At 40.1% G+C, this 12,095-nt stretch overlaps 2 protein-coding genes and 3 non-coding genes across 5 annotated transcripts; 3 read left to right on the forward strand and 2 right to left on the reverse strand.

Annotated features, from left to right (window-relative positions):
* Positions 1 to 62: 62 nt before the first annotated feature.
* On the reverse strand, positions 63 to 2,760 carry vma22 (vacuolar ATPase assembly factor VMA22). Its single transcript, XM_085393890.1, has 5 exons — positions 2,533 to 2,760; positions 2,112 to 2,215; positions 1,903 to 2,015; positions 1,646 to 1,825; positions 63 to 866 (listed from the first exon to the last, which is right to left on the reverse strand). Exons 1-5 carry the CDS (start codon positions 2,650 to 2,652, stop codon positions 664 to 666), a joined length of 720 nt encoding a protein of 239 aa, XP_085250016.1. The 5' UTR covers positions 2,653 to 2,760; the 3' UTR covers positions 63 to 663.
* Positions 2,761 to 3,115: 355 nt separating this feature from the next.
* trnae-uuc (transfer RNA glutamic acid (anticodon UUC)) lies at positions 3,116 to 3,187 on the reverse strand. Its single transcript has one exon. It is a non-coding gene; the product is annotated as a tRNA-Glu (tRNA).
* A 411-nt stretch (positions 3,188 to 3,598) lies between these two features.
* On the forward strand, positions 3,599 to 3,670 carry trnah-gug (transfer RNA histidin (anticodon GUG)). Its single transcript has one exon. It is a non-coding gene; the product is annotated as a tRNA-His (tRNA).
* A 674-nt stretch (positions 3,671 to 4,344) lies between these two features.
* ebp (EBP cholestenol delta-isomerase) lies at positions 4,345 to 6,976 on the forward strand. Its single transcript, XM_085393747.1, has 5 exons — positions 4,345 to 4,485; positions 4,642 to 4,942; positions 5,058 to 5,094; positions 5,173 to 5,303; positions 5,403 to 6,976. The coding sequence occupies exons 2-5, from the start codon at positions 4,645 to 4,647 to the stop codon at positions 5,621 to 5,623; spliced, it is 687 nt and encodes a 228-aa protein (XP_085249873.1). The 5' UTR covers positions 4,345 to 4,485; positions 4,642 to 4,644; the 3' UTR covers positions 5,624 to 6,976.
* Positions 6,977 to 7,202: 226 nt separating this feature from the next.
* trnaf-gaa (transfer RNA phenylalanine (anticodon GAA)) lies at positions 7,203 to 7,275 on the forward strand. The gene has a single exon. It is a non-coding gene; the product is annotated as a tRNA-Phe (tRNA).
* The last annotated feature ends 4,820 nt before the right edge of the window (positions 7,276 to 12,095 follow it).

The raw sequence follows: 12,095 nt of genomic DNA on the forward strand, positions 1-12,095 counted from the left end.
ACGTGGGATGTAAATGTGTGTTGACTTGTTGTTAGGCTATAAATACAAGACACAAAGAGGTTCAGACATTTTTAATAGTGCATGATTGAGGTATATTTTTTAATTTAATGTGATTTCATTTTCAAAAATTGTTGGTTCATTTGTATATTTCATGTATATAATTACTCGATATATTTTTACATTTTAGTATTCAGCATTTTTGGGCTCCACAAGCAATACGTCTGGAAAGAAAATGCAGAGAATATACTATTTCTAATGTATTTCATCAAAATGAAAACAACATCTATGAAACATTTCCACAAGCTGCCAACCCTGAACTTTTTTTAATTAATGGATTGTGTTTGATAAAATAAAGTTACACTTTTATTGACAATTAATAAAGTAATTAGTTACAGCACACACACAAAAACAGGCAGCCTTATGCCAAAGCACTGCTTGCCATTTATTGAAAACATTTAAACAGGTTCTGCTAACATTTTATGATTTTACAACATGTGTAATAAGACCATTTTCACAAACACATCCATCTCAATTAAAAGGAAAAAAAGAGATGAAATAAATAAATTACCAATGATTTCCACAGAAAGCTTGAACTGCTGGGATCTGCTCGTCCAGCTCCACCAGGAAGCTCTCTTTTTAGTTAACGAGCCCCTGAAGCATCATCTACTGACTGTCCTTGGCTGAAAGCTGTTTTTTAGCCTCCTCCTGCTTTGACTCAGCAGAAGTATTATGTCTGCTACCTTGTCCAGCTGAGTTGCTGAGCCTTTCCCCTGGAGTGTGCTTGTTTTGCAAGCTGTGTTTCAGCTCCTGTCTGGCGCTCAAAACTGCAGCCTGGAGTGCTGCGATCTCAGCAGACAGTTCTATTACTGTAATGACAGAAAACAACAATTAAATTGGTGAGTGGTGGAGCAGCAGAACAGCAGGAGCTTTCTCCTACCTTCAAGAAATATCTTTGCCCATATCCAAATTTACTTATGCAACAGAAGCTGTAGCCATCGTGCTGTGAGTATACACAGGACTCTGGAAACCTCTATTCATATCTAACAAGCTGCACAAAGCAAACCTTGATTCATATGCATATGAGTTAAGGTTTGCATATCTAGAGTCTTGCATTACATGGTAATAGACACAATAATAAAAAAGGCGTTTTATGTGCTGCAGATTATATTGCACGTGTTCTCTTTATGTTTTTCAGTTTTCCTGTGTTTGATTTCTCTGTAGCATATTTTTTTCCCTAAAAGCTATTCATGCATATCGTCAGTTTTGTAGATTTGTTTATTTTTTGTGTTTGTGGTTGCGATCTCTCTAGCTGCATTGTTTTGAGATGGCAATACTGGCACATATGGATCAAATTCAAAGACTGGTTCATCTGATATATGTCCAGAAGTAGTCACATGTTACTCCACATGGTTCCTGTTATACTTCTGTGAAGTCAACCAGCTGGGACACATGTGTAGTATAAGGTAATTTCTCTGCATTCGCACGGACCCTCGTGCTCACCATCCGATCATGAAATTTCCATCTCAGATGACAGCAGACCCTAGCCTATTTGCAGACATTGAAAGTATAATCTCATCCATAGTTGAGGCAGAGTAGGTTTCACCTGAAACCATAACACTAAGATGTCCTTTGGCATGTAACATACCTTGCTTGAAAGATGATTGTGCATGTTTTAGAGACTGTGGCACCAAAACTCCAAACCACTTCAGTGGGTCTTGCTGAGGATTCTGGTCACGTTTTCCAGCTGGAGCTTTCTCGCTACCAGTGCTCTCGCTTTCCTCTTTTTCTCCAATCTCTCTTTTTGGTCTGTTTCTTCTCCTGACACCTTGTAAATCAAATAGTGTCATCAATAACAGAGTTAATAGTAGACATCAACGACACACATCTTTAATACTGCATCACCTTCTTCTTGAGGTCCTATATCCTCTATAGCTCTCTGATCTTTTCCAGACTCTTTACGACACGTTTGTGTACATCTTTCAGTGGTGAATTCCACCTCACCATTGTCCAGTGTCCTGTTACATACAAATATACGTTTTAAAAGAGCCTTTTAAACAAATTAAAGTGATCAACAGACTTTTCGTTTTTCATAAAAATTACTGCTTCCTCACCTAGTTTGAACACAGACTAGTGGCTCAATCTCACTTGCATACTGAAGTGCAGAGACTTGTTTGTTTCCCATCGTATATCGTGCCTTGCTCATAGAAAACCACCCCTGAGGGGAAAATGGTAAAGTCAAATTATACAGGCAGAATGTAAAAAAAGAGCATTTTTATTACAAACCTTTTTTGCGTAAATTTATTTTTGAAAATCCTTATATGGCTTTTTATGGAATTTAAACACAGTCAACATAGCCCTAAAGTCTGTTAATATACCACACTAAGATATTTCCCATTATATAACACCTACAGCCCAAAATGCCATATACATTTTGATTTATTTTCTATATTTTTACCTACAGATTCTTAGGGAGCAAAAATTGAACTTAAATGTCTGATGTTGGCTATTTATCAACAAGGACACTACAGGTACCTGCTCTATGAGAGAGTTGAAAGTGGCTCGCTTCTCCTCCAGTAACTCCAGCTGCTCCATGAAACGAAGCAGCTTTTCGTCCAGTAACAAAGAAGATTCCTCTGATTCTGACACACCCATACTCACTCTCTGCGCCAATTTAAGCCTCCTTCGCGGGTAGTCTTTACCGCTATTTTGATGTACAACGTTTGAGTAAACCGAACAGAATCTGTTGAGTGCTTCCGTGTACCGTCACGTGACACGTAACCACGTGGTATACATCACGTGTTCATATATCAAACGTACAGAAAATACTAATACCAAACATATCGCTAATACACTTTGTGAAGTGTGACTTTGAATCATTTATGAGTCCTGGAATCCTATGTACTGTTATGGAAATGGACTCGAAGAAACGCTGTACGAAAGCAATAATATTGAGATATTGTTAAGATTACCCTTCCCATAATTTTTTGTTGCTGTTTTACAGTCACTGACTTTCTAAGTCATTAAGTAAATTGTCGAATCTCATTAAAGTATGAATAAAAAACATTTTGTTCCAAATTTGATAAAACCATAAAACCAACATAAAAAAAAAACGAAGTTCCCATACCGGGAGTCGAACCCGGGCCGCCTGGGTGAAAACCAGGAATCCTAACCGCTAGACCATATGGGAGCAATAACAACCCTGACTACATATCTATAGATGAAGGATATATATGGAACTGTGACTTATTTGTACATATATTTAGTATTTAAGTGACATTTAATATTTACTACTGTTCCTCCTTTTTGTAGCTTTGACAGGTACCATCTGAAGAACTGATTAAAAAAAAACAGCTTAAAAAAACTTCAGCTAAGATGAAAACGACTCTCAGTATTAAAAAAGAAACTATTTATGCAGGACTCACATTAGAATATTAATTAATTAAACTATTTTTAACGGAAAGCAGATCCGCACACGGTCACAACGTCACTTTAAACAGCAGTCGTCTGCCGCGAGACGTCAAACCACTCTTCGACGACGCAGCTCACACAGTTACATATACGCTTCTGCTTCACTGTTGAGCATGTCTCCCAGTAGCGCGCCGTGATCGTATAGTGGTTAGTACTCTGCGTTGTGGCCGCAGCAACCCCGGTTCGAATCCGGGTCACGGCAGGGATAAAACCCTGGCACGGCTTGGGACGACTCTTTTCTTACTATGCCGTAAAGAGCAAATTTTGTTTCGTATACTTTAAAGTAAAAATGTAAGGTTTTTAGGGTAATTACAAGTCTTTCCTTTAACCTATTTAGACCAAATGATCATCGGAAATCACATGGGTGCACTCCACGTTAGGTTTGTATATTTAAGAGGGCTTTACTTCAGCTACATTTTGTTTCTCGTCATTTTCAATTTCAGTTTCTCGTCAATTTGTTTTAACATGTTTCAATTTATTGTATCTATTTATTTTATCGTATCTCATTTTAATTTTCTTTACGTATGCTATTAACATGTACAGCACTTTGTGAAACTCTGGTTTTATGTTAAAGTGCTTTAGAAATAAAGTTGGTATGGTATGGTATGGTATTTTCAGTCCATGCGAGTGAAAGGTTAACTGTAAATATTTCCTTACTAAATCATTATCAGATGGAGCATCTACCGATTGAAGGCCATTTTCTACCCTACCCTAAAACATTGTATGACTTTCGCCTTGAAAAAGAGGGCTGATCCCTTTTCATTGGTAGATGTCATAGACAACGTCCATGTTCCGAGAGGAAGAGCCAATCAGTGAGCCAGTAGATCTCATGTGCAATAGCTCTATGCTTAAAGATGTTTGATTGGCTGTTGTGATCCACGGGTAACGTCCCCCAGGCACGGAGTTCCTCGTTTGAGTTTATGTGCGCGGGTATGTTAGATAGCAGTGAATCTTTGACCTGCTGTGTATTAGGTCAAATTACCTGTGGAGCTGAACACCCATTTGGTGGCATCTACGGTAAGGATAAAAGCACACCGATGAACTTCTCACATAAAACGCTACACTTTTAACTCTGTGAATTAACTAGAACAGAATGTAATATAATGTAATACAGAGAATGTTTAACTCTACACTTTTAAGTCTAGTGCTGATTATGTTTCTGTATTCAAACAGATAATGGACTCCTCTGAAGCATCTCATCACCCTTACTGGCCTCGGGACCTTTCAATTCCCACTTATGTGGCCAACGATCGGTCGATGTCAGAGATTCTGGTGTTTCTGTTTTCTGTGTCTGGGCTGTTTATGCTGGTGACCTGGCTGATCACCGGCCAGGCCACCAGCAGCCTGGGCGCATGGAGGCGCCTGGCTGTGTGCTGGTTTGCTGTTTGTGGCTTCATCCATTGTGTAATCGAGGGCTGGTTCTCGCTATATTATGATATAATTCCAGGAGATCAGCGCTTTCTGTCACAGCTGTGTGAGTACTAACGGAGAACATGTGTTTAGAAAAATGCATAACCTACCTGTCGTGTGTGCGTGTGTGTGCGTGTGTGTAAAATCGGGTCAATGTGTTTTATGTTTTTCTCTCACAGGGAAAGAGTACTGCAAGGGAGACAGTCGATATGCAATGTAAGCTCATTTCTGCTCTCAATTTTGTGCATAAAAATGATTTTAAAAAGTTGCGATTGATGTTTCTTTTCTCTCTAGTGCTGATAACTTTACTGTTTGTATGGAGACTGTGACTGCTTGGTTGTGGGGTCCATTCAGCTTTTGGGCTGTTTATGCCTTTTTAACCAATAAGCCCTACAGATTTCTCCTGCAGCTCATCATTTCAGTAGGTAAGACGGGACAGAAGCTATCTTCATGCCAACCTCAGGTGGAAATAAATTGTTGCTTAATTGTAGCTTTATTTTGTCTTCTCACGTAATCTGACTCAGGCCAGGCATATGGAGCGGTACTCTACTTCTTCACAGAGCACAGAGATGGCTACGCCCACAGCGAGCTGGGACATCCAATCTACTTCTGGTTCTACTTTGTGTTTATGAACACCCTGTGGATCGTCATACCGCTGGCGCTCATTTTGGATGCATGGAAACATCTGTCAGCAGCCCAGAGGCAAACGGACAGCACAAAGTCTCAGAAGAATAAGAAGAACTGAGTGTGTGCGTGTATGGGAGGGGGGGCATTTAATACTGCAACATTACATCTCTATCATTATGAGACTTTGCTGACATTCATATTGATAAAGTAATAGTTCCTTGATTTTTTTCTTTTTTTTTACTTGGCAACTTCTTTTCTGAGAAGAGCAAAATAAGCGTGAGTGTGCTGGGTGAGTGGGGTCCTTCATGATACAGGTGTCCCTGTAGAGCTCAGTCCAAGAGTCAGTCATTTATCAACAAGTGTCTGTAGGATCATTGTGTTGAAAGCAGATGAGAAGTCCACGAAGAGCATACGGATGTAGGAATGTTTCTGCTCTATGAGGATGAGGGTGGTGTGAACCACAGAAGAAGAAGAGATTTCACATGAACCAAAAATTACCAGTATGAAAATTATTAGCCTGCTCTGATGCTAACAGTGAACTGTGTATCCTTTTTGCTGGAGTCATTTCTTGTAGCCATCCCAACCTCCTTCATATTTGATCGATTTGCAGTTTACAGTGTATTAGCTGGAGGAGTTGTACAGGGAGATGGCCACGGACAGGAATCATTTCCTGTGTGGTTCAGTGGTGCTTTTTGGTAATCTCAGTCTCTCAATGAACATGCTCCTGTGACCAGCCAGCATGTCATGGACTGCGTGGGAGGTATCCAGCATTGTCTTTATCTTGGAGAGCATCCATCTGAGCTCCATCCACACAAATTACTCTCCATGCAGATCAGTCAACCTGCTGCCCAGCACTTGGAAACGCAGTGAACACTTTGTAAGCATCAACGATTGCTTTTCTCACATTTAAACCGATGCTTTCTCAAGTGGCAGCTCAAAACCTTGCTTAGGTTTTTATAACGTATGTAAACTGGAAGATAACCCTCAGTTTTAACTTGATTTTACAAGCTTTGACGTTAACAAAGTTAAAACACATCATTGCTCAGCAGTGGTTTGTGTTGTGGCTAGATGGGTAAAAAAGTTGATCCCAGTATTTTTTTTACCCTGAAATAATTATCTTTCTTAATGTAATTAGTATGTTTAGAAATGCTATTGTGGAGGTAAACACAGACGACACGAGAGCTCTCGATTCTAACTCCTGCTTTATTCCTCACCACACAATGTCTTTGCGAACATTTTGACAAAAACTTTAAATTTCTAATTTTTTCACATGGAATTGTCTGTATTATTTCTTTGTCACGTGGCCAACATTATAGACTTTAGTGGATTACACCATTTCCAGCTCATAATTAACATTTGGGGCTTATGCATGTTTGAACCAAACTGACTTCACATGTGACTGCAGCGATTTACTTATTTAAAGGCATTCGCCTCTGAACTCGGAAGATAATTAAAACCAAGCTGAAATAAGTCCACGTTCTACTTAACGAGAATGCATAATGTAGGTTTGAGTATATTCACGTGGGTGAAACGGAACCATACAACTGAGGGGCTAAATCACGTCACGTATTAAACTCGACGAGTTAAGACAGGCTAAGCTCTTCTCAAACTAATCACGCATCAGGAATGAAAACATCTTTTTTTGCCTTGTAGCCAATTTAAAAGTTTGTAGACCCTGGTAACCTTCAACACCGTGTGCCGAAATAGCTCAGTTGGGAGAGCGTTAGACTGAAGATCTAAAGGTCCCTGGTTCGATCCCGGGTTTCGGCATTTTGATGCAACCGTGTATTTGGGTGTGTCGGCTTTCCACCCGGCGGGGAGTAAAACGTACAAGAACGTTTTACCGTTTTAACCCTTCACACACGGTTTGTGTCAAATGTGACCTAATTGTACATTTGACAGCAGTAAAAATACCTTAAAAATGTGAATCTATTAGCCTGAAATGTGCTGCAAACTGTGTCGAGGCTGTTTAGGGTCAAATTCAAATTTTATTTGTCACGTACACAGTCATACACAGTACGATATGTAGTGAAATGCTTGGACAACTGCTCGTGACCTAAAGAAAACAAAAAAAGGAAAGGCTATGAATAAGATAGGAAATAAATATGAAAAATTAAAAAGGGTAAATTTAACTAGGAAGGAATAAAATATAAATTAAGGTTAAAAATGAAATAACTGTACAACACAAATTAGAATGAAGGGTAAATTTAACTGGGAAGAATAAGATAAAATATATAAATTAAAGTTGAAAATAAAATAACTGTACAACAAAATACACAATATAGAACTATATAAGAATGTATGAAGAAATATAAATAAATATATATATACACACACACAATAACAGCAGCTGTACAAGTATTAACCGGAAATGAAGAATGTAGTGACCAGTGTTGTGCAATCCACAGTCTTGTCAAAGTGCACACGGAAGTTTTTCTCAGTGTTGCCAACTCCTCAGTAAGGAAAATCGCTATTGGCTGTCCTAAAAGTCGCTAGAAGTCGCTAAATGACGTCATCGCCTAATTTGCATAATGGATCATGCTAATATAACTGTTGGAGAGAGAAATAACATCGTGGAAGAGACATAAAGTGAGCAAAAACGTATTAAATGCAGTTAGAATTTATTTATAACTACAAATTAAATTTATTTGAGCAATTATTGTTTTTTAATGTCACAATTCCAACCCTGCTCCTTTACCCGGGCTTGGACCACCGCGGTAAAGTGAGCCGTCATTTGTGAGCCGCGGTCAAGCCAGCCGTCTCCTATCCGCCGCATAAATTTCCTTGCGCTTTTACACCAGTCTTTACGGTAGCGCCTTTTCGCTTTATGTGCCGATTGAAAGCCTATACCCGCGCACACGTGCACTCGCGCGAACAGTCGCACGCACATGCGCGCACACAAATTACAATGAAACAGCCCGATACAGTCAATACAATTATGGAAATGTCAGAAATTCATTAAAAATCATCCTGAGTAGTTGAGGTACAACTTTCAACACATTCCTCCTCCGGGACACCTACTGTACCTGTGTGCCAGGTTTCAGCCAGATTCACTGTAAAATTCCTCAAAAATTAAAGGGTACTTGTATTCAATGCAATACAGCCAATACACTACAATTATGGAAATTTCAGAAATTCATTAAAAATCATCCTGAGTAGTTGAGGTCCAACTTTCAAATTCAAATTCAAATTTTATTTGTCACGTACACAGTCATACACAGTACGATATGTAGTGAAATGCTTGGACAACTGCTCGTGACCTAAAGAAAACAAAAAAGGAAAAGGCTATGAATAAGATAGGAAATAAATATGAAAAATTAAAAAGGGTAAATTTAACTAGGAAGGAATAAAATATAAATTAAGGTTAAAAATGAAATAACTGTACAACACAAATTAGAATGAAGGGTAAATTTAACTGGGAAAGAATAAGATAAAATATATAAATTAAAGTTGAAAATAAAATAACTGTACAACAAAATACACAATATAGAACTATATAAGAATGTATGAAGAAATATAAATAAATATATACACAATAACAGCAGCGTGATTTAAGTAATGAAGTGAAACAATGTTCAGAAAGTCCAGTGTGTGTGTAAGAACCATATGTGTGGGTCAGTACTGTGTGGTGGTGTGATTGAGAGACCGTATCGCCTGCGGGAAGAAGCTCCTCCTCAGTCTCTCTGTGTTGGTCTTCAGGGAGCGGAATCACTTTCCTGACCTCAACAGAGAGAACAGTCTGTTGTTGGGATGGCTGAGGTCCTTCACCATCTTCCTGGCCTTGGTCCAGCACCGCCTGCTGTAGATTGAGTGCAGGTCAGGGAGCTCGGAGCGGATGGTGCGCTCAGCTGACCGCACAACCCTCTGTAGAGCTCGTCTGTCCTGCATGGTGCTGTTCCCGAACCAGGTTAAGATGTTTCCCGCCAGGATGCTCTCTATGGTGCACGAGTAAAAGTTCCTGAGCACCTTGGAGGGCAGTTGGAAGTCTCTCAAGCGTCTGAGGTGGTAGAGACGCTGTCGGGCCTTTTTCACCACGGTGTTGATGTGACAGGACCATGACAGGTCCTGTGTGATGTGAACTCCGAGGTATTTGAAGCTCTCAACTCTCTCCACTGGGCACTCGTTGATGACGGGGGTCTGGTAGTTCCTCTCCTGCTTAGTGCTGAAGTCCACTATCAGCTCCTTTGTCTTACTGACGTTTAGAAGGAGGTTGTTCCTCTGGCACCAGTTCTCCAGATTCCTAATCTCCTTCAGGTAGGCCGTCTCGTTGTTATCAGAGATCAGGCCCACCACGACGGTGTCGTCAGCAAACTTGATGATGGTGGTGGAGCTGGTAGTGGCCACACAGTCATATGTGTACAAAGAGTACAGCAGGGGGCTCAGAACACACCCCTCCTCTGGGACACCTACTGTACCTGTGTGCCAAGTTTCAGCCAGATGTACTGTAGAATTCCTCAGAAATTAAAGGAAACTTGTATTCAATCTAATAGAGTCAATACAATAGGATTCTCTCAATTTTCAAAAATTCATGAAAAATCATCCTGAGTAGTTGAGGTACAACTTTCAACACATCCCTCCTCTGGGACACCTACTGTACCTGTGTGCCAAGTTTCAGCCAGATTCACTGTAAAATTCCTCAAAAATTAAAGGACATTTATATGCAATTCAATACAGCCAATACACTACAATTATGGAAATGTCAGAAATTCATTAAAAATCATCCATAGTAGTTGAGGTCCAACTTTCAACACATACCTCCTCCGGGAAACCTGCTGTACGTCTGGGCCAAGTTTCAGCTCTGGCCCCAGATGTCAGCCTAATGTGTACCTTAGCCATGTAAGCCATGTAATAACAACATGTGCTGGAACATAATAGTGCAAAAGTAACATGACGAAACTCTGTTCAGACAGTGAATGGACTGATTCTTATACAGCGCTTTTTTACTCACCCATATTACTCAAAGTGCTCTATACAACATGTCACATTCACCCAATCAGGCCAAATGTGGCATGCCATCACATAAACAGTGCCATCTTACCATGCCAGAAGTCAGCCAGCAGTGCCGGCTTGACACCAGATCCAGGCAAGACCCGTCTGCTATGTGGGATGACTTGTTCTTTTGGCATTTTAGTTGTGGATTATGTTTGGACTGTGTCTCTTGCCCTTTCAGTATTGTTTCCTTGTGCTTCTAAGTGTCCCTTTGTTTCTTTTTAGGTTATGTAGTATGGGTTAGAGATATTTTGTATGTTGTTTTTGTTTAATAAATCCGCCTTTTGGATTATTCCCTGATGTGCCTGAGTTCTGTTATTTAGTGTCACTTTGAAAGGACACACATCCAGCATTGACATATAATTGTTCTTTCAATTTTTGATAAAGATTACAGTGAATTGAGATGTAACTTGGCCCAGAGGTACGGTAGGACGCCCAGAGTAAGAAAGTGTTGAAAGTTGGACCTCAACTATTATGGATGATTTTTAATGAATTTTTGAAATTTCCATAATTGTAGTGTATTGGCTGTATTGAATTGCATATAAATGTCCTTTAATTTCTGAGGAATTTTACAGTGAATCTGGCTGAAACCTGGCACACAGGTACAGTAGGTGTCCCAGAGGAGGGATGTGTTGAAAGTTGGACATCAACTACTCAGGATGACTTTTAATGAATTTTTGAAATAAACATAATTGTAGTGTATTGACTGTATTGCACTGAATATGAGTTTACTGTGATTTCTGAGTAATATTACAGTAAATCTGGGTAAAACCTGCCCCAGAGGTAAAGTAGGTGTCCGAGAAGAGGATTGTGTTGAAAGCTTGGCATCAACTTTTAAGAATGATTTTTAATGAATTTTTGAATATGCAACCAGACTGTCACGATGGCTGTATTGGGCTGTTCCATTGTAATTTGTGTGTGTGCACGCGAGTCTAGGCTTTCAGTCGAAAGGCGAAAAGGCGCTACCGTAAAGACTGGTGTAAAAGCGCAAGGAAATTTATGCGGCGGATAGGAGGCGGCTGGCTTGACCGCGGCTCACAAATGACGGCTCACTTTACCGCGGTCTTGGACCGGCAAAAGTGACCCGAAACAGGCACTCTGGTGGAGTTACTTTGTGTGTGTGTTTATAAGTAGTTTTAAATCTTGTGATCCACAAAACAGCATAACAGTAAAATAAGAACTGACTGCTCAGTGCGGAGCAGCGGCTTCGCTCATGCGCGATTCATTTGCAGTTTGGACGCATAGGTGTGAACATCTCCTGCAGCTGGGGGAGGACTATCCTCCGCCCGTGAGCGCTTTAGCACGGGTGAGGTGCCCACGGCAGCACCGCTGTTTGTTCAGAGTAAGAGCAACACGCTCTTTCACGTCAAAAAGTCGTCATAAACAAGTCTCCAATAACACCAGAAAAAGTCGCCAGATTTGTCACTAGTCGCTTTTTAGAAAAAAAAGTTGCTAAGGGGCCTGAAAACTCGCTAAATATAGCGACAAAGTCGCTAAGTTGGCAACACTGGTTTTTCTTTTACAAGAAATAAAACAAAAAATTAGACCACCACCCAGTGTAGGGTTTCTGCCATAGCTGCCCTGGCATGCTTTCCCCAGCC

The sequence above is a fragment of the Rhamphochromis longiceps genome, linkage group LG20 (assembly GCF_057381845.1).
Source record: "Rhamphochromis longiceps isolate RC_006_pf linkage group LG20, R_longiceps_female_GT1.1, whole genome shotgun sequence".
Lineage (NCBI taxonomy): Eukaryota > Metazoa > Chordata > Actinopteri > Cichliformes > Cichlidae > Rhamphochromis > Rhamphochromis longiceps.

Bases quoted from the DNA above. Each gene is read 5' to 3' on its own strand.
- vma22 (XM_085393890.1), bottom strand. From the start codon at position 2,652: ATGGGTGTGTCAGAATCAGAGGAATCTTCTTTGTTACTGGACGAAAAG. The intron at 2,016-2,111 runs GTGAGGAAGCAG...TGTATGTAACAG, and splicing joins CTAGTCTGTGTTCAAACTAG to GACACTGGACAATGGTGAGG. The intron at 867-1,645 runs GTATGTTACATG...CTGTCATTACAG, and splicing joins ACAATCATCTTTCAAGCAAG to TAATAGAACTGTCTGCTGAG.
- ebp (XM_085393747.1), top strand. From the start codon at position 4,645: ATGGACTCCTCTGAAGCATCTCATCACCCTTACTGGCCTCGGGACCTT. The intron at 4,943-5,057 runs GTGAGTACTAAC...TTTCTCTCACAG, and splicing joins GCGCTTTCTGTCACAGCTGT to GGAAAGAGTACTGCAAGGGA. The intron at 5,095-5,172 runs GTAAGCTCATTT...TTTTCTCTCTAG, and splicing joins GGAGACAGTCGATATGCAAT to TGCTGATAACTTTACTGTTT.